The sequence below is a fragment of the Polyodon spathula genome, chromosome 45 (assembly GCF_017654505.1).
Source record: "Polyodon spathula isolate WHYD16114869_AA chromosome 45, ASM1765450v1, whole genome shotgun sequence".
Taxonomy (NCBI): Eukaryota; Metazoa; Chordata; class Actinopteri; order Acipenseriformes; family Polyodontidae; genus Polyodon; species Polyodon spathula.
In genome coordinates, this window is record NC_054578.1 from 1604358 (window position 1) to 1627722 (window position 23365).

The 23365-nt window shown below is 47.0% G+C and overlaps 2 protein-coding genes across 6 annotated transcripts in view; both read right to left on the bottom strand.

Moving 5' to 3' along the window:
- LOC121305926 (circularly permutated Ras protein 1-like) overlaps window positions 1-12693 on the bottom strand; it is a 14998-nt gene extending 2305 nt beyond the window's left edge. The window contains exons 1-18 of one of the 5 annotated variants that reach the window (XM_041237593.1): window positions 12438-12693; window positions 10248-10339; window positions 9443-9637; window positions 8372-8644; window positions 7647-7772; window positions 7100-7171; window positions 6931-7001; window positions 6443-6613; window positions 6284-6325; window positions 6067-6156; window positions 5800-5951; window positions 4982-5063; window positions 4676-4803; window positions 4472-4556; window positions 3734-3840; window positions 3115-3224; window positions 1481-1592; window positions 869-1009 (exon numbers count right to left, since the gene is read on the bottom strand). In XM_041237593.1, coding sequence (XP_041093527.1) covers window positions 869-1009; window positions 1481-1592; window positions 3115-3224; window positions 3734-3840; window positions 4472-4556; window positions 4676-4803; window positions 4982-5063; window positions 5800-5951; window positions 6067-6156; window positions 6284-6325; window positions 6443-6613; window positions 6931-7001; window positions 7100-7171; window positions 7647-7772; window positions 8372-8644; window positions 9443-9637; window positions 10248-10332 — 2042 coding nt within the window. In that variant the 5' untranslated portion in view covers window positions 10333-10339; window positions 12438-12693. Of the gene's footprint in view, window positions 1-868; window positions 1010-1480; window positions 1593-3114; window positions 3225-3733; window positions 3841-4471; window positions 4557-4675; window positions 4804-4981; window positions 5064-5799; window positions 5952-6066; window positions 6157-6283; window positions 6326-6442; window positions 6614-6930; window positions 7002-7099; window positions 7172-7646; window positions 7773-8371; window positions 8645-9442; window positions 9638-10247; window positions 10414-10676; window positions 10884-12437 lie in introns of those variants that run through there. The other 4 variants (XM_041237592.1, XM_041237591.1, XM_041237590.1 and 1 more) reach the window with 4 other exon arrangements.
- Window positions 12694-13571: 878 nt separating this feature from the next.
- On the bottom strand, window positions 13572-22746 carry gys1 (glycogen synthase 1 (muscle)). The gene is made up of 16 exons (XM_041237595.1): window positions 22551-22746; window positions 20439-20574; window positions 19857-20038; window positions 19058-19249; window positions 18674-18859; window positions 18407-18551; window positions 17414-17531; window positions 16970-17090; window positions 16691-16797; window positions 16491-16550; window positions 16138-16330; window positions 15463-15589; window positions 15131-15226; window positions 14737-14900; window positions 14057-14137; window positions 13572-13871 (listed from the first exon to the last, which is right to left on the bottom strand). The coding sequence occupies exons 2-16, from the start codon at window positions 20554-20556 to the stop codon at window positions 13578-13580; spliced, it is 2184 nt and encodes a 727-aa protein (XP_041093529.1). The 5' UTR covers window positions 20557-20574; window positions 22551-22746; the 3' UTR covers window positions 13572-13577.
- Window positions 22747-23365: the final 619 nt, after the last annotated feature.

Genomic DNA, 23365 nt, shown 5'->3' on the forward strand with positions numbered 1-23365 from the left:
GAGGTTCAATGCATTTCAATGAGGTTCAATGTATTTCAATGAGATTCAGTGAGATTCAATGTATTTCAATGAGGTTCAATGCATTTCAATGGGGTTCAATGTATTTCAATGAGGTTCAATGTATTTCAATGAGGTTCAATGCATTTCAATGGGGTTCAATGCATTTCAATGGGGTTCAGTGAGATTCAATGTATTTCAATGAGGTTCAATGTATTTCAATGGGGTTCAATGTATTTCAATGAGGTTCAATGTATTTCAATGAGGTTCAATGTATTTCAATGAGGTTCAATGCATTTCAATGGGGTTCAATGTATTTCAATGAGGTTCAATGCATTTCAATGAGGTTCAATGTATTTCAATGAGATTCAGTGAGATTCAATGTATTTCAATGAGGTTCAATGCATTTCAATGGGGTTCAATGTATTTCAATGAGGTTCAATGTATTTCAATGAGGTTCAATGCATTTCAATGGGGTTCAATGTATTTCAATGGGGTTCAATGCATTTCAATGGGGTTCAGTGAGGTTCAATGTATTTCAATGAGGTTCAATGTATTTCAATGAGGTTCAATGTATTTCAATGAGGTTCAATGTATTTCAATGGGGTTCAATGCATTTCAATGGGGTTCAATGCATTTCAATGGGGTTCAATGCATTTCAATGGGGTTCAATGCATTTCAATGGGGTTCAGTGAGGTTCAATGTATTTCAATGGGTTCTCTGAAGACTCTGAGGCAGGGGGGGGGGGGGTCGGACCAAATGACTGCGTCACTGTGGAGATTCACTGGGGTGTGTCGCCATCTAGTGGCCGATCTGGAAAAATGCATTGTGATCTAAAAACATTAAAACATTCTGCAACGCACACACTCACAGCACGCTCTCGATTAATTCCTTCTGGTTTAGAGCTTCTCTCCTCGACTCCTCCAGCCTCCCCTCCATCACCAGACGAGCGCTTAACTGGGAAGAATGGATCTGCAGAACTTGGATAGAGAGGGACGAGAGAACGAGAGACCTGGACAGAGAGGAGACACAGAATAGGAACAGTGCTTTACCAGACCTCTCTGTGCTTTACAATGCTTCCCTGTGCTTTACCAGACCTCTCTGTGCTTTACAATGCTTCCCTGTGCTTTACCAGACCTCTCTGTGCTTTACAATGCTTCCCTGTGCTTTACCAGACCTCTCTGTGCTTTACAATGCTTCCCTGTGCTTTACCAGACCTCTCTGTGCTTTACAATGCTTCCCTGTGCTTTACCAGACCTCTCTGTGCTTTACAATGCTTCCCTGTGCTTTACCAGACCTCTCTGTGCTTTACAATGCTTCCCTGTGCTTTACCAGACCTCTCTGTGCTTTACAATGCTTCCCTGTGCTTTCCAGACCTCTCTGTGCTTTACAATGCTTCCCTGTGCTTTCCCATGCATTATGGTTTATCACACTGTGCTGTCACTGTCAGTCTCTTCTCTAAGGGTTCATTGATTGTTCGTACCAGTCAGTTGTTGTTGGTTTTTCCTCAGTTACAACCCGAAACATCGTCTCTCCTGTGGGGAGAGTGAATTTGACCTGCAGCTGAACAGGAAGTGATGTCATGGACTGCAGAGCTGCAATTAAAATATTAATATTAATAAATAAGGAAGCTATAGTTTAATATATTATACAGCGACGCCAAACACGATTCAGACACCCCCCCCTGAGTTTCAATAGCCATAGTTTAATATATTATACAGCAACACCAAACCTGAGTTTCAATAGCCATAGTTTTATATATTATACAGCAACACCAAACACGATTCAGACACCCCCCTGAGTTTCAATAGCCATAGTTTAATATATTATACAGCAACACCAAACACGATTCAGACACCCCCCTGAGTTTCAATAGCCATAGTTTAATATATTATACAGCAACACCAAACACGATTCAGACACCCCCCTGAGTTTCAATAGCCATAGTTTAATATATTATACAGCGACACCAAACACGATTCAGACACCCCCCTGAGTTTCAATAGCCATAGTTTAATATATTATACAGCGACACCAAACCACGATTCAGACACCCCCCTGAGTTTCAATAGCATAGTTTAATATATTATACAGCAACACCAAACACGATTCAGACACCCCCCTGAGTTTCAATAGCATAGTTTAATATATTATACAGCAACACCAAACACGATTCAGACACCCCCCTGAGTTTCAATAGCCATAGTTTAATATATTATACAGCAACACCAAACACGATTCAGACACCCCCCTGAGTTTCAATCTGCATAGTTTAATATATTATACAGCAACACCAAACACGATTCAGACACCCCCCTGAGTTTCAATAGCCATAGTTTAATATATTATACAGCAACACCAAACACGATTCAGACACCCCCCTGAGTTTCAATAGCCATAGTTTAATATATTATACAGCAACACCAAACACGATTCAGACACCCCCCTGAGCTTCAATAGCATAGTTTTATATATTATACAGCAACACCAAACACGATTCAGACACCCCCCTGAGTTTCAATAGCCATAGTTTAATATATTATACAGCAACACCAAACACGATTCAGACACCCCCCTGAGTTTCAATAGCCATAGTTTAATATATTATACAGCGACACCAAACACGATTCAGACACCCCCCTGAGTTTCAATAGCCATAGTTTAATATATTATACAGCAACACCAAACACGATTCAGACACCCCCCTGAGTTTCAATCTGCATAGTTTAATATATTATACAGCAACCCAAACACGATTCAGACACCCCCCTGAGTTTCAATCTGCATAGTTTAATATATTATACAGCAACACCAAACACGATTCAGAAAGTTTCAATAGCCATAGTTTAATAGTTGCAACACCAAACACGATTCAGTCACCCCCCTGAGTTTCAATAGCGTCCGGCCAAACACGATTCAGAGAGTTCAACAGTGTTTAAAATTACCTGGACACGAGATCGAAAAACAACTCCAATCGAGCTCCAGATTTCAATAGCCATAGTTTGACATGATTCAGAACACAAACTACAGCTCCCAGCATGCCCCCCGGCCGCAGTGACAGCGAGGGATGCTGGGAGCTGTAGTTCTGTGTCGTGTCTGGACATCTCGCACGCTCACTCTGCAGTCCGCTCTCTTTCACTCCGAGCTCGAAGGTTTTCTCCGTGTCGTGAAACGTTTCCGAGTGCTGGGTCAGTTTGCGTCCGGCGTGAGATTCGTGTTTAAAATACCTGGAACGAGATCGAAAAACAAAATCGAGCTCCAGATGTGTGTGCAAACACACCTGCCCTGGAGATATCTGACTGGCCGTGTGTGTGTGTGTGTGTGTGTGTGTGTGTGTGTGTCTGTCTGTCTGTCTGGCTCTGTGTGTGTGTGTGTGTGTGTCTGTCTGTCTGTCTGTCTGCTGCATGTGTGTTTGTGTGTGTGTCTGTCTGTCTGGCTGCATGTGTGTGTCTGTCTCTCTGTGTGAAGGAGAGGACAGTAGCAGTCTGAACACACGTGGATGGACACAGTCTAAGCAACAAAAACTCAGCAACAGAAACGTTACTTTTAACCCTGCACTCCACACCCACTCACACTCCACACTCACACTCGCACTCCACACCCACACCCCACTCCACACTCCACACCCACTCGCACTCACACTCCAAACCCACACTCGCACTCCACCCACACTCGCACTCCACACTCCACACTCACTCACACTCCGCACTCACTCACACTCGCACTCCACACTCACACGTCCGTGGGTACGAGGAAGGAAGCCTGCACGTTCGATGCTGTTACTTTGTCTTCCAGAATGTTCTGAAACTCTCCGTACAGCTGGGAAGGGTGAACGATATTCACCTGGAGAAACAGAAACAGCAGAGAACAGCTTTCAACAGAACTGGACCAGAGAGGAGAGAGAGGAGAGAGAGAGAGAGGAGAGAGGAGAGAGGAGGATTAAGAGACACAGAGACCAATATCTCTATCAAACCTGGATTACAACATTGTAGCAAAATAGAGAGAGAGAGAGAGAGAGAGAGAGAGAGAGAGAGAGAAGAGAGGATTAAGAGACACAGAGACCAATATCTCTATCAAACCTGGATTACAACATTGTAGCAAAATAGAGACACAGAGAAAGAGAGAATTAAGAGACATAGAGACCAATATCTCTATCAAACCTGGATTACAACATTGTAGCAAAATACAGACACAGAGAAAGAGAGAGAGGAGAGAGAATTAAGAGACACAGAGACGAATATCTCTATCAAACCTGGATTACAACATTGTAGCAAAATAGAGACACAGAGAAAGAGAGAGAGAAGAGAGAGGATTAAGAGACACAGAGACCAATATCTCTATCAAACCTGGATTACAACATTGTAGCAAAATAGAGACACAGAGAAAGAGAGAGAGAGAGACACAAAGACAGACACACAGATATACAGAAACAGTGTCACTGAGAATGAGTGACAATCGATCTCCTCTGTCTCACCGTCCCTCCTGTGCTGTCCGCTAGTCTCCCGAGCTCCGACAAGCTGCACTCTGTCCCTTCCAGCGTCACCACGGAGACGATCACCCTGCAGTCAGAGATCAACCGACAATCAATACCCGACCGAGATCAACCCAACACCAACGAAACCAATAGCGAACCCGGCATATAATCAATCAGCGATCAATCAGCGACCGGCTCTCTGACCCGCTCCGCAGGGCGCTCTCCGAGAGATCGCTGTAGAACCTCCGAGCCGCTCCGAGCTCATCCTCCGACTCCACCTCCTCCAGGTTCCCTAGGTCTGCATTCGCCTTCCCGTCTGTGCACACGATCACCTGATCGACAGAGAGAGCCCTTCAGACTACAGCTCCCAGCATGCCTCTGCACCCGCGGGCCATGGCGGGGGATGCTGGGAGCTGTAGTTCTTTATGCCGCGGGTCTCGTATCACAAGCCATCCAGGCTCTCTATTACAATGCCTCACACAGGGATCAACAACAAGACACGAGACTGACCTTAGACCCTGGTTTTCGAGAGGCCATCGCTATGGAAACGAGGGCGGCCGGGCCAAGGGCTGTGGACCCACTTTCCCTTAAGCTGTGGAATAACAAAACATATATTAATTATATATTATTATATATTGATTGAAGAGTCCCACACTGACAGCACAGTCTGATAAAGCACAAAGCATGGGAAAGCATAGGAAAACACTGTAAAGCACAGAGAGGTCTGGTAAAGCATAGGGAAGCATTGTAAAGCACACAGAGGTCTGGTAAAGCACATTGTAAAGCACAGAGAGGTCTGGTAAAGCACAGGGAAGCATTGTAAAGCACAGAGAGGTCTGGTAAAGCATAGGGAAGCATTGTAAAGCACAGAGAGGTCTGGTAAAGCATAGGGAAGCATTGTAAAGCACAGAGAGGTCTGGTAAAGCACAGGGAAGCATTGTAAAGCACAGAGAGGTCTGGTAAAGCATAGGGAAGCATTGTAAAGCACAGAGAGGTCTGGTAAAGCACAGGGAAGCATTGTAAAGCACAGAGAGGTCTGGTAAAGCAGTAAAGCACAGAGAGGTCTGGTAAAGCATAGGGAAGCATTGTAAACCACAGAGAGGTCTGGTAAAGCACAGGGAAGCATTGTAAAGCACAGAGAGGTCTGGTAAAGCACAGGGAAGCATTGTAAAGCACAGAGAGGTCTGGTAAAGCACAGGGAAGCATTGTAAAGCACAGAGAGGTCTGGTAAAGCACAGGGAAGCATTGTAAAGCACAGAGAGGTCTGGTAAAGCATAGGGAAGCATTGTAAAGCACAGGGAGGTCTGGCTGTAATACTTCAATATTACCTGTGGAGGACGCTCTGGAGTTTCCCCTTGTTCTGCCCCACACTTTCAGGGAGGGGGAGGGTCTTCCCAGTAGAAAGAAGAAAGTCAGAGTCGACCAGTTCATAACCAGTAAGAACCACTGGTGAAGATAAACCAGCAGTGTACACCGTCACCTAGCAACAAGAAGAATAGGTGAGAGAGAGGAAAGAGATGAGAGAGAGCAGAGAGGAGTCCACTATCTCTATCAAACACGGATTATAACATTATCACAGACTTAGACTGACAGACCTGTCTGTTGAACGTGACCAGCCCCACTCTGGTAAGAGGAGACTTTGAGTCCAGAGTTTCAAGAAACTCCGTCACAGCGTCTTTTACTGCCTGAGAGAGAGAGGAGAGAGAGGAGAGGGGGAGATGAGAGAGAGGGGGAGACGAGAGAGGAGAGGAGAATTAAATTACATATTTCCAACTACCAATAACAAAGACTGACAGACACACAGACACACACCTGTAATCTTGAAATATGAACTGTCTTCCCATCGTCTTCAACCTAAAAACAGAACAACGGAATTCACTTCAGACATTTCTACACTGAAGATACCGAAAAAAAACCCCACAAACTTCAGGTCGATTCTCTCAATTAAAACAAAACGAAGCAATTAATTACCTCTGTGGTGACCGACATTGACCCCGACACGTCAATACACAAAATAATGCAGGGGTCAACAGGATGTGGGAGTGTCCCGGGGTCAGAGGGCAACCTGAAGAGGCTGTCCCGAGAGCAGATTGGTTCATTTTTCGCCCGTTTTGAATCGGAGCAAAACACGCAGACGCTGTCCTGCAAACAGGGGAGGAAAATAAGATACTCAAAAACCAGAAGAGACTGAGAGAGAAAGTCAAGTTAGCAGAGAAACGTTTTAATGCCTTCGTCATCCCAGAATTGCACTGGATCAGAAACTCCAAACCAGAAGAGATTGAGAGAGAAAATCAAGTTAGCAGAGAAACGTTTTAATGCCTTCGTCACCCAGAACTGCACTGGATCAGAAACTCCAAACCAGAAGAGACTGAGAGAGAAAGTCAAGTTAGCAGAGAAAAGTTTTAATGCCTTTGTCATCCTCATTGACAGTGATATGGCGGGGCTTTCAGAATGCTCACCTGATTTTGAAGCTTTATTGTGACAGAACCGCAAGCCGGGCAGAAGGTGGGATTTTCTGAGATTTGCATGCCTGTGATTGGACAGAGAGAAAGATATTGAGTTTGTGATTGGACAATAGGAGAGGACAGAGGAGAGAGGAGAGGAGAGGGATTGTAATACTTTACTTACTGTTAGAGATATCAACAAGTTTTCCAAAATTCACCAAAACTATATTCGTATTCCCAGACTCCTGCAGACAAGCTAGAAAAGAGAAACTATTAATATAAAAACAATCCATTCTCTCACCTCTTATTAGCTTTATTAACAGGATCACTGGCCCCTCCCTTTAAAGGAGCGCTGACCATCTTTAAAATCCATTCTCTCACCTCTTATTAGCTTTATTAACAGGATCACTGACCCCTCCCTTTAAAGGAGCGCTGCCCATCTTTAAAATCCATTCTCTCACCTCTTATTAGCTTTATTAACAGGATCACTGGCCCCTCCCTTTAAAGGAGCGCTGCCCATCTTTAAAATCCATTCTCTCACCTCTTATTAGCTTTATTAACAGGATCGCTGGCCCCTCCCTTTAAAGGAGCGCTGACCATCTTTAAAATCCATTGTCTCACCTCTTATTAGCTTTATTAACAGGATCACTGGCCCCTCCCTTTAAAGGAGCGCTGCCCATCTTTAAAATCCATTCTCTCACCTCTTATTAGCTGTATTTTGGAGTACTCACAATGCTGGGGTAAAGGTTCGGGCCAGCGAGGATTTGGGGGTGATGATTCAAGGGGTACAGTGGAGGGCAGAATCTCGATGTAAGACTTCTTCATGAAGGAGGGTCTTGGAGGTAAAGGAGGGGCAGCTACAAAAACAAAAAAACACACACACAGCGTCACTGCTAATGAGAGAGAGAGAGACACACACAGAGAATGAGAGAGAGGCACAGAGACACACACAGCGTCACTGCTAATGAGAGAGAGAGAGACACACACAGCGTCACTGCTAATGAGAGAGAGAGAGAGACACACACAGCGTCACTGCTAATGAGAGAGAGAGAGACACACACAGCGTCACTGCTAATGAGAGAGAGAGAGACACACACAGCGTCACTGCTAATGAGAGAGAGAGAGAGACACACACAGCGTCACCGCTAATGAGAGAGAGAGAGACACACACAGCGTCACTGCTAATGAGAGAGAGAGAGACACACACAGCGTCACTGCTAATGAGAGAGAGGCACAGAGACACACACAGCGTCACCGCTAATGAGAGAGAGAGAGAGACACACACAGCGTCACTGCTAATGAGAGAGAGAGAGAGACACACACAGCGTCACTGCTAATGAGAGAGAGGCACAGAGACACACACAGCGTCACTGCTAATGAGAGAGAGAGAGACACACAAAGCGTCACTGATAATCAGGGACAGTTGGGAGCTGTATCTTCCTCATTGGTAATTTACCACGGTTTGGAGGTTTTGATCGCTCGCTATTGGTCAGTTCTGGAGGTTGCGGGGTCGCAGCGTATCCTTCTGGGTTCATGTATTCTGGACCGACGTCACTTCCTCTCTCCCCTCCCCCTTCCGGCACGTCATACATCACTTCCTGTGCCTCGGAACACTGCTCAGAAGTGCTGTCGCTAGGGGAGGAGCCTGGCGGAGCAGCGTGGTCTCTTATTGGCTGCTTGAGAAGGGAGGGGCTTCTGGGACGCAATGCGATTGGCGGAGGCAAGAGAGCTGTTAAAATAAACCAAAAAAAAAAAAAAAAACACACAGCAGAGAAACGTTTTAATGCCTTCGTCACCCAGAACTGCACTGGATCAGAAACTCCAAACCAGAAGAGACTGAGAGAGAAAGTCAAGTTAGCAGAGAAACGTTTTAATGCCTTGCGTCAGAAACTCCAAACCAGAACTGCACTGGATCAGAAACTCAAAACCAGAAGAGACTGAGAGAGAAAGTCAAGTTAGCAGAGAAACGTTTTAATGCCTTCGTCATCCCAGAACTGCACTGGATCAGAAACTCCAAACCAGAAGAGACTGAGAGAGAAAGTCAAGTTAGCAGAGAAACGTTTTAATGCCTTCGTCACCCAGAACTGCACTGGATCAGAAACTCCAAACCAGAAGAGACTGAGAGAGAAAGTCAAGTTAGCAGAGAAACGTTTTAATGCCTTCGTCATCCCAGAACTGCACTGGATCAGAAACTCCAAACCAGAAGAGACTGAGAGAGAAAGTCAAGTTAGCAGAGAAACGTTTTAATGCCTTCGTCACCCAGAACTGCACTGGATCAGAAACTCCAAACCAGAAGAGACTGAGAGAGAAAGTCAAGTTAGCAGAGAAACGTTTTAATGCCTTCGTCACCCAGAACTGCACTGGATCAGAAACTCCAAACCAGAAGAGACTGAGAGAGAAAGTCAAGTTAGCAGTAATCAATGCATTGATGAAACTGTCTCCATTGTGGCTCTCCCTGGGATCCGGCTCTCCTAGACAGCACTAGGAAATCAGAGCCGGGATGGCGGAGGCATGCCTCCAATCTCACCTCTCTTGGTCGGTCTTGGCGATCGCTGCTGTCCGGTCGGTTCGCAAGGTCGCGGGGTCAAGGTGGAGGGTTTCGGGAGGTCATTCGAGGGCGGGGCGGGGTCTCCGATGACATCATCGTCCGGGACTTCGTATGTCACTTCGGGGGCGGAGACTTTGGGAGCGGGGTTGGGCTTCTGGAGAGGGATTGGTGGAACTGAGAAGGGGGCCGGACACAAATAATATTGATATTAATGATAACGCTACTATCACTATTATTATGAATTATAATAACATTACTGATAACACTGTGCAACACAATGTGTGTTCCTGGGTAGTAAGTGTTATTTCCTAATTGCTTATGCCTCAAAAGTATAGAAAATGGCTTTTATTCCCCACAAACTTTGCTTTTGTGACCAGGACAGTGATATTTCAAAATATCACTATTTCCAATGAGAAAACGGGCAAATGTGCGTCTCTTCGTTCACATAAAGTCAGAAAAAAACAATATATGAATCCAAATTAACATGTATTTATACTAAAGTAATACAAAGATGACTACAAAAGATTTAGAAGCGAGTAGTTTTTCGAGATTTACGATTATACTGTAAATACATGTTAATAGTATAAATACATGTTAATTTGGATTCATATGTTGTTTTTTTCTGACTTTATTTGAACAAAGAGACACACATTTGCCTGTTTTCTCATTGGAAATAGTGATATTTTGAAAAAAAAAAATTGTTACACTGTGTAATAACACTATTGCTAATAATAATAATAATAATAATAATAATAATAATAAAGGAGGTGGTAATGAAGCTGACCTGGCTGTGTGTTGTCATGGTGACCGGCTCCTGGCTGCTGATTGGCTACTAATGGCAGGTAGAAGTAAGCGCTGGCAAATTCCATTGATTATCTGTGAAAAAAAAACAGCATGAGAGAGAGAGAGGAGAGAGGAGAGAGAGAGGAGAGAGGAGAGAGAGAGGAGAGGAGAGAGAGAGAGAGAGAGAGAGAGAGAGAGAGAGGAGAGAGAGAGAGAGAGAGGAGAGAGAGAGAGAGGAGAGAGAGAGGAGAGAGGGAGGAGAGGAGGAATAAATACAAGGACAGAAAGGAGGAAAATAAAAAAGGAGAAAAACAGTAAGACCCAAAGCAGTTGGCAGACAGACAAACAATGAAACACACTGACACACACACACACACACTCACACACACACACTCACACACTGACACACTGACACGCACACACAACTCGCCTTGAAACACAAACTCAGAACAAGCGCCTCAAACACAAACACCCTAACCCTCACAGCTGAGTGAATATCCTGGAACATGCAAACGGGTTAGACCTGTCAGGCAACCCGTACCAGTCAAGGACAAGCCGCAGGAGACGTCACGGACACTCCCACAATCACCTGTGCCGAAACACGCCATTAAATTTACAGAGGACACGCTGACCTCATACCACACCTCTGTGCTTTAAAATGCTTCCCTGTGCTTTACCAGACCTCTCTGTGCTTTACAATGCTTCCCTATGCTTTACCACACCTCTCTGTGCTTTACAATGCTTCCCTGTGCTTTACCAGACCTCTCTGTGCTTTACAATGCTTCCCTATGCTTTACCAGACCTCTCTGTGCTTTACAATGCTTCCCTGTGCTTTACCAGACCTCTCTGTGCTTTACAATGCTTCCCTATGCTTGTGCTTTACAATGCTTCCCTGTGCTTTACCAGACCTCTCTGTGCTTTACAATGCTTCCCTATGCTTTACCAGACCTCTCTGTGCTTTACAATGCTTCCCTGTGCTTTACCAGACCTCTCTGTGCTTTACAATGCTTCCCTGTGCTTTACCAGACCTCTCTGTGCTTTACAATGCTTCCCTGTGCTTTACCAGACCTCTCTGTGCTTTACAATGCTTCCCTGTGCTTTACCAGACCTCTCTGTGCTTTACAATGCTTCCCTGTGCTTTACCAGACCTCTCTGTGCTTTAGGACCTCGTTTGTTTGACGTCTCACCTGAAGGACTCTGAGCTTTACAATGCTTCCCTGTGCTTTACCAGACCTCTCTGTGCTTTACAATGCTTCCCTGTGCTTTACCAGACCTCTCTGTGCTTTACAATGCTTCCCTGTGCTTTACCAGACCTCTCTGTGCTTTACAATGCTTCCCTGTGCTTTACCAGACCTCTCTGTGCTTTACAATGCTTCACTGACACATGCTTTACCAGACACACACACACACACACACAGTGTCACTGATAATTTACCACACCACACACACACACAATGCTTCACTGCTTTACCAGACCTCTCACACACACACACACAGTGTCACTGATAATGAGAGGAGACACACACACTGACACAGTGTCACTGATAATGAGAGGAGACACACACTGACACAGTGTCACTGATAATGAGAGGAGACACACACTGACACAGTGTCACTGATAATGAGAGAAGACACACACTGACACAGTGTCACTGATAATGAGAGGCACACACACACACACACTGACACAGTGTCACTGATAATGAGAGGAGACACACACTGACACAGTGTCACTGATAATGAGAGACCAGACACACACTGTGCAGTGTCACTGATAATGAGAGGAGACACACACTGACACAGTGTCACTGATAATGAGAGGAGACACACACTGACACTTTGTCACTGATAATGAGAGGAGACACACACTGACACAGTGTCACTGATAATGAGAGGAGACACACACACTGACACAGTGTCACTGATAATGAGAGGAGACACACACTGACACAGTGTCACTGATAATGAGAGGAGACACACACTGACACAGTGTCACTGATAATGAGAGGAGACACACACTGACACAGTGTCACTGATAATGAGAGGAGACACACACTGACACAGTGTCACTGATAATGAGAGAGACACACACACTGACACAGTGTCACTGATAATGAGAGGAGACAGACACACACACAGTGGCTGATGATAATAATAATAATAATAATAATAATAATAATAATAATCTTACCGGTTGGAGGTCGGCTCTCCACGCTGCGCAGTTCAAGGGAGCGTCGTCAAAATCTCCGGGCGTCCAAAAAACGAACGTTACGTCACCCGTGTCCCGTCGCTAGGCAACGAGCCCGGACCGCCGAGGCACCGTCTGCAAGCAGCAGCCATCGACCCCCCCAATGCGCTGGCTGGTCCGCCCTTGGTAACGAATCTCGTGTTATACAGACCCTGCACTGAACGGTTCTTGAACTTAATTAGACCTTTCCACTTAAACAGCTCGAGGTCAAGCTACAGATCAAAACGCCCAACTTGAAAACAGTAATTAAGCGCACGACCAGTTCAGTGAAGGGTCTGGTTCAGTAAATGAGAGCTGGGTTGCAACCAGCAGCCACGGCAGGGCTCGGGGGTCCCCCACAACCGGGTTCAATCTGGACAGGGGAGCAGCGCCCTCGCTGGAGAGCCGGGATTCGTGGCGCTGGGTCGGGGGAGAGGGCATTGCATTGGCTGCATGGGATCCTGGACGCTGTGTGTTACCGGCGCTGAGCCGATCGCTTCCCGGATCAACAGAAAAGCGTTTGAGTTAATGACAGCTCTGCCGGTCCTGTCAAGAGATATCCGAACACAGCTGAGCGCTCTATAGAGGGGATCACAATGCGAGGGATAGTGTCGCTGCACTGGGGCTGGTCTGAATTAAAAACTATTCAATCAATCTATCTATCTATATCCATCTACAGTATCTCTCTATCTATCTATCATAAAATTCTAGGTGATACAAAAGAAATCTCTCAAATAAAAACTTTGTATTTTTTCAAAATAAACTTTTATTTATTTATTTTTTTTTTTCAAATCTACAAATCACACAGAGGCACACGCACAGCTGGATGGTAAAACCAGACAGTCTCCAAAACCTAGAAACACACAAAAAAAAAAAAAAAAAAACACACACACACACACACACACAACTCTACGATCACGCTGCGCTCCCACTGCGCTCTCTCTCTCCCTAACTGGTTTGTAAATCATTTCTAACTGGTTTTTCTCTGTAACTGGTTTCTAAATGAATTGTCACTGTTTTTTCTCTCCCCTCTCCCCTCCTCCCTCCTCTCTCTCCTCTCTCTCTCTCTCTCTCTCCCCTCCTCTTCTCTCCCCTCTCCTCTCTCTAGTTCTTCTCAGAGTTGCTGGGAGAGGTCAGCTCACTGGGGGGGCTGTTGCTGGTTACACTGGTGTTACTGGTGGAGCCGCTGCTGTGCCCCCTCCACTCCCCCACAGCTCCCAGTAAGGAGACTGGTTTGATGTTGAGCCGGTCCTTCTCAGCCTCCTCTTCCTCGTCGTAGCGCTCATCTCTCCCCTCCCCCTCCTCTTCCTCCGCGTCGCTGTGCCGGGGGGAGGAGTGGCGGGACAGCGAGGGGGAGGGGGGCACGGAGGCGGGGCGCGGGTACCTGAACCCGGGGGTCTGGGGGAGAGGGGGAAAGAGAGAGACCTGGGTTAGAGGAGAGAGAGAGAGAGAGAGAGAGAGAGAGAGAGAGAGAGAGAGAGAGAGAGAGAGAGAAGAGGAGAGAGAGAGAGAGAGAGGAGAGAGGAGAGAGAGGAGAACACACACACACACACACACACACACACACACACAGTCTCTCTCACCGCTGTGTTTTCCTGGGGATCGTAGCTGTAGGATTCTGGGAAGGCTTTCGCGAGGGCCATGTGTCTCGCAGACATGTAATACTGGAGAGATGGAGACAGAGACACGTTATTGATCAGTGATAGATTACTGATTATCTATCAACTCTCACCATTTTCCAGGTGTGTCTGGGTTCAGGTGCGGAGGGATGGCTCTGCTCTCTCACCTTGCCCAGGTGTGTCTGGGTTCAGGTGCGGAGGGATGGCTCTGCGCTCTCACCTTGCCCAGGTGTGTCTGGGTTCAGGTGCGGAGGGATGGCTCTGCGCTCTCACCTTGCCCAGGTGTGTCTGGGTTCAGGTGCGGAGGGATGGCTCTGCGCTCTCACCTTGCCCAGGTGTGTCTGGGTTCAGGTGCGGAGGGATGGCTCTGCTCTCTCACCTTGCCCAGGTGTGTCTGGGTTCAGGTGCGGAGGGATGGCTCTGCGCTCTCACCTTGCCCAGGTGTGTCTGGGTTCAGGTGCGGAGGGATGGCTCTGCTCTCTCACCTTGCCCAGGTGTGTCTGGGTTCAGGTGCAGAGGGATAGCTCTGCTCTCTCACCTTGCCCAGGTGTGTCTGGGTTCAGGTGCGGGGGGATGGCTCTGCTCTCTCACCTTGCCCAGGTGTGTCTGGGTTCAGGTGCGGGGGGATGGCTCTGCTCTCTCACCTTGCCCAGGTGTTTCCAGTCCAGCAGGTCGCTCAGTCGCTCGGTCCGGTTTCTTTGGATGATTCTCTGGCGCCGGTTCTGCTGGCAGAAAGCGAGCAGGAAGGAGGCCAGCTGATTGCAGGAGCCGTCCACGCCTCGGAACCGGCGGTCCAGAATGTAGATCCCTGGACACGGAGACAGGGGGCGGGGCCAGGGTTACACAGGGACAAGGAGACGGGGCGGGGCAAGGGACACTGAGACAGGAGGCGGAGCGACACACACACACACTGAGACAAACACACACAGAGACACAGACACACATACACTGAGACAGGGAGCGGAGCGACACACACACAGAGACACAGACACACACACACACACACTGGGGGGGTTGAGGGGGCACGAGGAGCCTCACCGTAGGCAGAGGGGTCGGCGATGTGCTCCTCCATGAAGCAGCCGAACCCAGAGAGGTTCGTCGAGATGCTGGGGATCCCCATGACTGTGCACTCCGCTGAGAGAGGAGAGAGAGGAGAGGAGACGGAGAGGAGAGAGAGGAGAGAGCCATCAATCACTGTCATGCGATTACATTCCCTCAGTAATCTGTAGCTATAATCTCAGGACATTTTCCAAGACAGGTAAGATTTAGGGAATTATTCTGCTAAAACACAATGGCTTGACACAAAGATTTCTAGAGTGTATTTGCAGTATTCCCGCAGTATTCCTGCAGTATTCCCGCAGTGTATTCACCGGGTGTGTAGCCCCAGGGCTCGTAGTAGGATGGGAAGACCCCCAGGTGGCAGCCCCTCACAAACTCCTCGTAATCCATCGGCAAGAGAGGACTGGTGGAGGAGAGGAACTCAGGGTGGAAAATAACCTGGGAAACACAACACAGGATCAGAGAGAGAGAGAGAGGAGAGAGAAGAGAGAGGAGAGAGAGAGAGAGAGAGAGAGAGAGAGAGAGAGAGAGAGAGAGAGACAGAGAGAGGAGACACAGAGAGAGACACACACACAGAGACACAGAGACACAGAGAGAGACACACACACAGAGAGACACACACACACACACAGACACAGAGAGAGAGACACACACACACACAGACACAGAGAGAGAGACACACACACACACAGACACAGAGAGAGAGACACACACACACACACAGACACAGAGAGAGAGACACACACACACAGACACAGAGAGAGAGACACACACACACACAGACACAGAGAGAGAGACACACACACACACAGACAGAGAGAGAGACACACACACAGACACAGAGAGAGAGACAGAGACACACAGAAACAGAGAGACACACACACACTGCATCCTCCATCTCGGCTCTTCCCCTCCCCTGGTCTCAAGGGGAGTCCCGCCCCGGCGCAGAGCCGGGATGGCGTCGGTTTCCACGGCGACGCCCTCACCTTGACCCGGTCGGCGCTCTTGTTAAACAGGCCCAGCTTGCGGATGGTGTTGAGGACGGGGTCGGTCGCGTCGTCCAGCATGTTGTGAGTGCAGATCGGGGGAAGGCACTGCCTCTGAGTGCCGAAGATGGCTCTCTTCATCATGGTGAAATCCTCCTGGTCCATCATCTTATTCAAATCGGGCAGCTGCCCTCTGAAAAACCAAACGAGAAAGGGCACAGCTACCAACAGGGAGGGGGTCTGGCTTAAAGAAAACTACAGCTCCCAGCATGCCTCGGCAGCAGCGGACACAGGGAGGGATGCTGGGAGCTGTAGTCCAGATGCCGGGTGCGTTTCGAATGATATATACTCACACTAACAGAGACTCGTAGAGTTTTTTCCCAAACTTCTCTTTCACTGTGTTGGCTGTGTCCCTGAAAAAAGAGAGAGGAGAGAGGAGAGAGGAGAGAGAGAGGATGAACTGATTATAAAGGGAGCCCCTCACACAGTGTCACTGATAATGAGGGACAGTTGGGAGCCCCTCACACACTGACACACACACACAGTTTCTCACCACAGCTGTTTCCTCACAGCCTGTCCTTTCAGAGTTTCCACGTTGAAATTATTGGTTCTCGCCGGCATGATGAAGAAGGCGACGACGGTCACGTCGCTCTGATTCACCTGTCAAGAGACACGGAGAGGACACGCCTGTCAACGACATCCCTCCCCCATCACCACGACTCTGCAACCAACTCAAACCTCAGTGTGTGTGTGTATAATAGATATATCTATCTGATCTAGCGTGTCTCTCCTCTCCTCTCCTCTCCTCTCCTCTCCTCTCCTCTCCTCTCACCCGGAGCAGGTAGTTCAGTCTGGCAAGTGCTTCGAGGAAGATGTCGGCTCCCTTATTGGAAAACTCATAGCGGCCGGCGATGAAGAGGAAGATACATTTATCCAGATTGAAGTCCAGGTGCCTGGAGAGAGACAGAGAGAGAAAGAGAGAGCTAAGACTACAGCCCTGCTCTCTCTATCTGCACGACGGAGACGCGGGAGCTGTACGGGGCCACGGCGAGGGATGCTGGGAGCTGTAGTTCTCTATGCTGCAGGTCTCGTATCACCTCTATTACGACACATCATGTAAAGAAAGCACAGCGGATTCATCGAGACACAGCGAACCGGGACAGCCCTGGCTATAGGACTACAGCTCCCAGCATGCCTCTGCACCCGCGGGCCCCGGCAAGGGGTGCTGGGAGCTGTAGTTCTCGGTCTGCAATATGAGCCGTGCTGTGGTTCTGACCCGTAGAAGTGACCCCTGATGAACTCCTGGATCCGGGCTTTGCTCTGGGCATGGAGGTTCTGAAACTCGTGCATCGCTGAGAACTTCTTCACATTGAGACCGTTGGGAGTCACAATATCTGAGGAAAAAAACACATGAAATAATAATAATAATAATAATAATAATAATGAGAGGAGAGAGAAGAGAGAGAGAGAGAGGAGAGGAGAGAGAGAGAGAGAGAGAGAGAGAGAGAGAGAGAGAGAGGAGAGAGAAGGAGTGAGAAGGAGAGAGAGGACAGAAGAGAAGAGAGGAGAGGATTCAAGGCTAGGAAACTGCATCTCAGTGTCGGCCATCTTGGCTCAAATCCCTCTATAGCTTACATTGACTGTCGACTCTGTTTGAGCCAAAGTGGCGTCAGTTGCCTCTCAAGCTATTTATTCCAGCTGTTTAAGAAACTGCAGCCCTGTGTCAGCCATGTTGGCTCCACATCCCCCATCGTTTACATTGACAACTGGCTCCGTGTTTGAGCCAAAATGGCGTCTGTTACTTAACATTACCCCGTGCAACAAATTTATTTTTATTTTTTTGTTCATGGGTAGTAAGTGTTTTCCTCTTAAAGCAATACAAAAAAACGACTACAAAAGATTTAGAAGCGAATAGTTTTGAGATTTACGATTATACTGTATTTACAGTATAATCGTAAATCTCGAAAAACTACTCGCTTCTAAATCTTTCGTAGTCGTTTTTGTATTACTTTAATATAAATACATGTTAATTTGGATTCATATATTGTTTTTTTCTGACTTTATGTGAACGAAGAGACACACACTTGCCCGTTTTCCCATTGGAAATAGTGATATTTTGAAATATCACTGTCCTGGTCACAAAAGCAAAGTCTGTGGGGGAATAATAGCCATTTTCTATACTTTTGAGGCATAAGCAATTAGGAAATAACACTTACTACCCAGAAGCAAACATTGTGTTGCCCAGTGTGATGAGAGAGAGGAGACACACCTGGTTTTCTCTTGAGCAGATGCTCTGCTTCGATCGCTGTGATCTGAGACACGGTGGTGAAGACGTGGCAGCAGGTCACCGCTGCTCTCTCCATGCAATACCGGTGATAGATCTGCCTGTCCCCAGCCTCCTTATCCACATTGAACTGAGAGAGAGGAGGGGGGGAGAAGAGAGGGGAGAGAGAGAGAAAGAGGAGTCCAATATCTCTACTTAACATGGACTACAACATATTAGCACAGACCAAGATACACACACACACACACTCACGCTGTGCAGGTTGTTATAGAAGTCCACACTCCCAGCGCACAGGTATCTCCCCAGTAAGGTGGCGTGGGTGGTGAAGATGGTGGCGATGGGCAGCTTGCGAATGCGACACAAGATCAGCCCCACCCCGGCGAGCCACTCATGGAAATGAGCCACGATGTGGGGCTTCTCATCACACTGGGCAATGAACTGGGAGAGAGAGAGAGCGAGAGAGGAGAGAGAGATAGACAAACCAGCAACATTACATTATAATCATTCTCACATTCCTCCCTCTCCCCACCCTCTTCTCTCCCTCCTCTCTAAACTTCCACCTCTCCCCAGCCCTTCTCTCTTATCCTCCCTCCCTCTTTTCTCTCTCCCCCTGCTCTTCCCTCTCCTCTCTCTCACCTCCCCCAGGAACCAGGCCGTCAGGAACCCAAACAGCACGGCATCGTTCCCCTCCCGATCGAACCAGGGCACCCCGATACTGCAGCTCTCCCACAGCTCCGATTTCCAGCGGTCCAGGGCCCACGCGGTGGCCCCCACATCAATGAGGACCACGCAGGGGCCCCCCTCGATCAGCCAGCGCCCGAAATACACCTGAGAGAGAGAGAGAGAGGAGCCACAAAACACACACACAGCGTCACTGCTAATGAGAGAGAGAGAGAGACACACACAGCGTCACTGCTAATGAGAGAGAGAGAGACACACACAGCGTCACTGCTAATGAGAGAGAGGCACAGAGACACACACAGCGTCACCGCTAATGAGAGAGAGAGAGAGACACACACAGCGTCACTGCTAATGAGAGAGAGGCACAGAGACACACACAGCGTCACCGCTAATGAGAGAGAGGCACAGAGACACACACAGCGTCACCGCTAATGAGAGAGAGAGAGACACACACACAGCGTCACTGCTAATGAGAGAGAGGCACAGAGACACACACAGCGTCACTGCTAATGAGGGACAGTTGGCAGCTGTGTGGTTTGTACTCAGTTCAGAATGAGATTGAATTTCAGGGTAACATTTACAGTGAAAGGCCAACAGACCAGATTAGGATCAAGCAAAACTAAAAAAAAACACACACGCACACACACAGAGACACACATGCACACACACACACTGACACACACTCTGAGACAGACTCTCTCACACACACACACACACAGAGACAGACACACACACACTGGTTCTGGTTCCTCACTTTGCACCCCTTGCTGTTCATGGACTCCAGGACTCTGCGCACGGCCGGGTTCGAGGGCTCGCTCAGCTCCACCTGCGTGCGCACGCTGCTCTCCACGTACGGACCAATCAGAAAGTAGTTCTCTCCCCATTCGTCAGCTGTGAGCTTCGCCTTCGTCTGAATGACAGTGTAGATCCCGCCCACTGAGAGAGAGAGAGAGCGAGAGAACTACAGCTCCCAGCATGCCTCTGCAACCACGGGCCATGGCAGGGGATGCTGGGAGCTGTAGTTTATGCTGCACATATGTTAACAAGGGAACATTATTCAGCAGCTTTCACTGGACTCTATGAAGCTGAGGGAGTTCATTCTATATAGAGGGGGTGCAATTCAATATGTTAACAAGGGAACATTATTCAGCAGCTCTCACAGAGGCAGGGTCTGTGAACTACAACTCCCAGCATGCCTGGCAGTGAGGCTCTGGCAGGGGCTGCTGGGAGCTGTAGTCTCATTTCATGTACGGTCTCTAGAACTACCCATCTACAGGGTGTAGACCTCACCCTTGAATGTAAATGCCCCTCCCCTTTTCGGGTGATCCCTCGCTACCTTTGTTGGCGACCTCCCAGGCCACCTCAAACAGGACAGCATCCTCCTGGTCGAACCCGTCTCCCCAGTCCTCCAGACCAGTCAATGAAGAGACGGAGAGACTGCGAGCTAGAGGCATGATTACAGATAACAGGAGCTGAGGAGAGAGAGACATAGTTTAATATATTATACAGCAACACCAAACACGATTCAGACACCCCCCTGAGTTTCAATAGCCATAGTTTAATATATTATACAACAACACCAAACACGATTCAGACACCCCCCTGAGTTTCAATAGCCATAGTTTAATATATTATACAGCAACACCAAACACGATTCAGACACCCCCCTGAGTTTCAATAGCCATAGTTTAATATATTATACAGCAACACCAAACACGATTCAGACACCCCCCTGAGTTTCAATAGCCATAGTTTATATATTATACAGCAACACCAAACACGATTCAGACACCCCCCTGAGTTTCAATAGCCATAGTTTAATATATTATACAGCAACACCAAACACGATTCAGACACCCCCCTGAGTTTCAATAGCCATAGTTTAATATATTATACAGCAACACCAAACACGATTCAGACACCCCCCTGAGTTTCAATAGCCATAGTTTAATATATTATACAGCAACACCAAACACGATTCAGACACCCCCCTGAGTTTCAATAGCCATAGTTTAATATATTATACAGCAACACCAAACACGATTCAGACACCCCCTGAGTTTCAATAGATAGTTTTATATATTATACAGCAACACCAAACACGATTCAGACACCCCCCTGAGTTTCAATAGCCATAGTTTAATATATTATACAGCAACACCAAACACGATTCAGACACCCCCCTGAGTTTCAATAGCCATAGTTTAATATATTATACAGCAACACCAAACACGATTCAGACACCCCCCTGAGTTTCAATAGCCATAGTTTATAGTTTAATATATTATACAGCAACACCAAACACGATTCAGACACCCCCCTGAGTTTCAATAGCCATAGTTTAATATATTATACAGCAACACCAAACACGATTCAGACACCCCCCTGAGTTTCAATAGCCATAGTTTAATATATTATACATAGTTTCAATATATATTATACACACAACACCAAACACGATTCAGACACCCCCCTGAGTTTCAATAGCCATAGTTTAATATATTATACAGCAACACCAAACACGATTCAGTGAGTTTCAATATATTTTTATATATTATACAGCAACACCAAACACGATTCAGACACCCCCCTGAGTTTCAATAGCCATAGTTTAATATATTATACAGCAACACCAAACACGATTCAGACACCCCCCTGAGTTTCAATAGCCATAGTTTAATATATTATACAGCAACACCAAACACGATTCAGACACCCCCCTGAGTTTCAATAGCCATAGTTTAATATATTATACAGCAACACCAACCACGATTCAGACACCCCCCTGAGTTTCAATAGCCATAGTTTAATATATTATACAGCAACACCAAACACGATTCAGACACCCCCCTGAGTTTCAATAGCCATAGTTTAATATATTATACAGCAACACCAAACACGATTCAGACACCCCCCTGAGTTTCAATAGCCATAGTTTAATATATTATACAGCAACACCAAACACGATTCAGACACCCCCCTGAGTTTCAATAGCCATAGTTTTATATATTATACAGCAACACCAAACACGATTCAGACACCCCCCTGAGTTTCAATAGCCATAGTTTAATATATTATACAGCAACACCAAACACGATTCAGACACCCCCCTGAGTTTCAATAGCCATAGTTTAATATATTATACAGCAACACCAAACACGATTCAGACACCCCCCTGAGTTTCAATTAGTTTAATATATTATACAGCAACACCAAACACATTCAGACACCCCCCTGAGTTTCAATAGATAGTTTAATATATTATACAGCACACCAAACACCAGACACCCCCCTGAGTTTCAATAGCCATAGTTTAATATATTATACAGCCCCCCCTCTGTTTCAATAGCCATAGCCTTCTCTCTCTCACTCACGTCTTCAGTCTGCACTATATTTAACATTGACCTTGCAATGCATTTCTCAATCTCTCACACACAGCGCTTCTTACACTGAAGTCCGAGCTCTAGCCCTGCAGGGAATGCATCGTCTCCCCGCTGCGATATTAATATCAGTCGCGATATTCAGCGCGACTCTATTGCGCTGTATATATATATATGTATATATATGTATATATATTCCTTATTGCAAAAGACTCGCTCTCGGGATAACGAATCTCCATTGAAGAAACAGGGAGCCGCCGAGACACGCCCCCGCTGCTCGCCCATTGGCCCACGCCACGTTCCGTGCGAGTTCTTAGAAGCGGGGCGGGGCGTAGAACTCGGGGCGGCTCCGCCTTTCTGCCTTCCGCCGTTCGCGATTGGTTATTTTTGTGAGGGGGGGTGGGGGGGGGGGGGGGGGGGGGGGCGTGTTTACGGTCACGCCCATTCGGAGAGGCTAAAAAAGGTAAACGGGGCGGTGATTGGCTGCCGGCGCCGACGGTGGTGGTGACGTCACGGTGTGCTACGTGCGGCTGTATTAAAGGGGCAGGTTTGGGGGATTTTTTGGGTTTTTTTTTTTGTCGGCGGTCAGTTAAAGGCAGGTTTTTGATTTATAGATTAATTTTGATTTTTTGATTAATTTTGATTTATTGACGCGTTCATTTTTAAAGGTTTGCAATGTGCAGATTTGACATGATGATGTCACAATGCTCGCCAGTTTTATTTTCATTTAAATGAAATTAAAAAAATAAAAAATAATAAAAACAGGAAAATTACCTCTCGTGTGTGTGTGTGTGTGTGTGTGTGTGTGTGTGTGTGTGTGTGTGTGTGTGTGTGTGTGTGTGTGTGTGTGTGTGTGTGTGTGTGTGTGTGTGTGTGTGTGTGT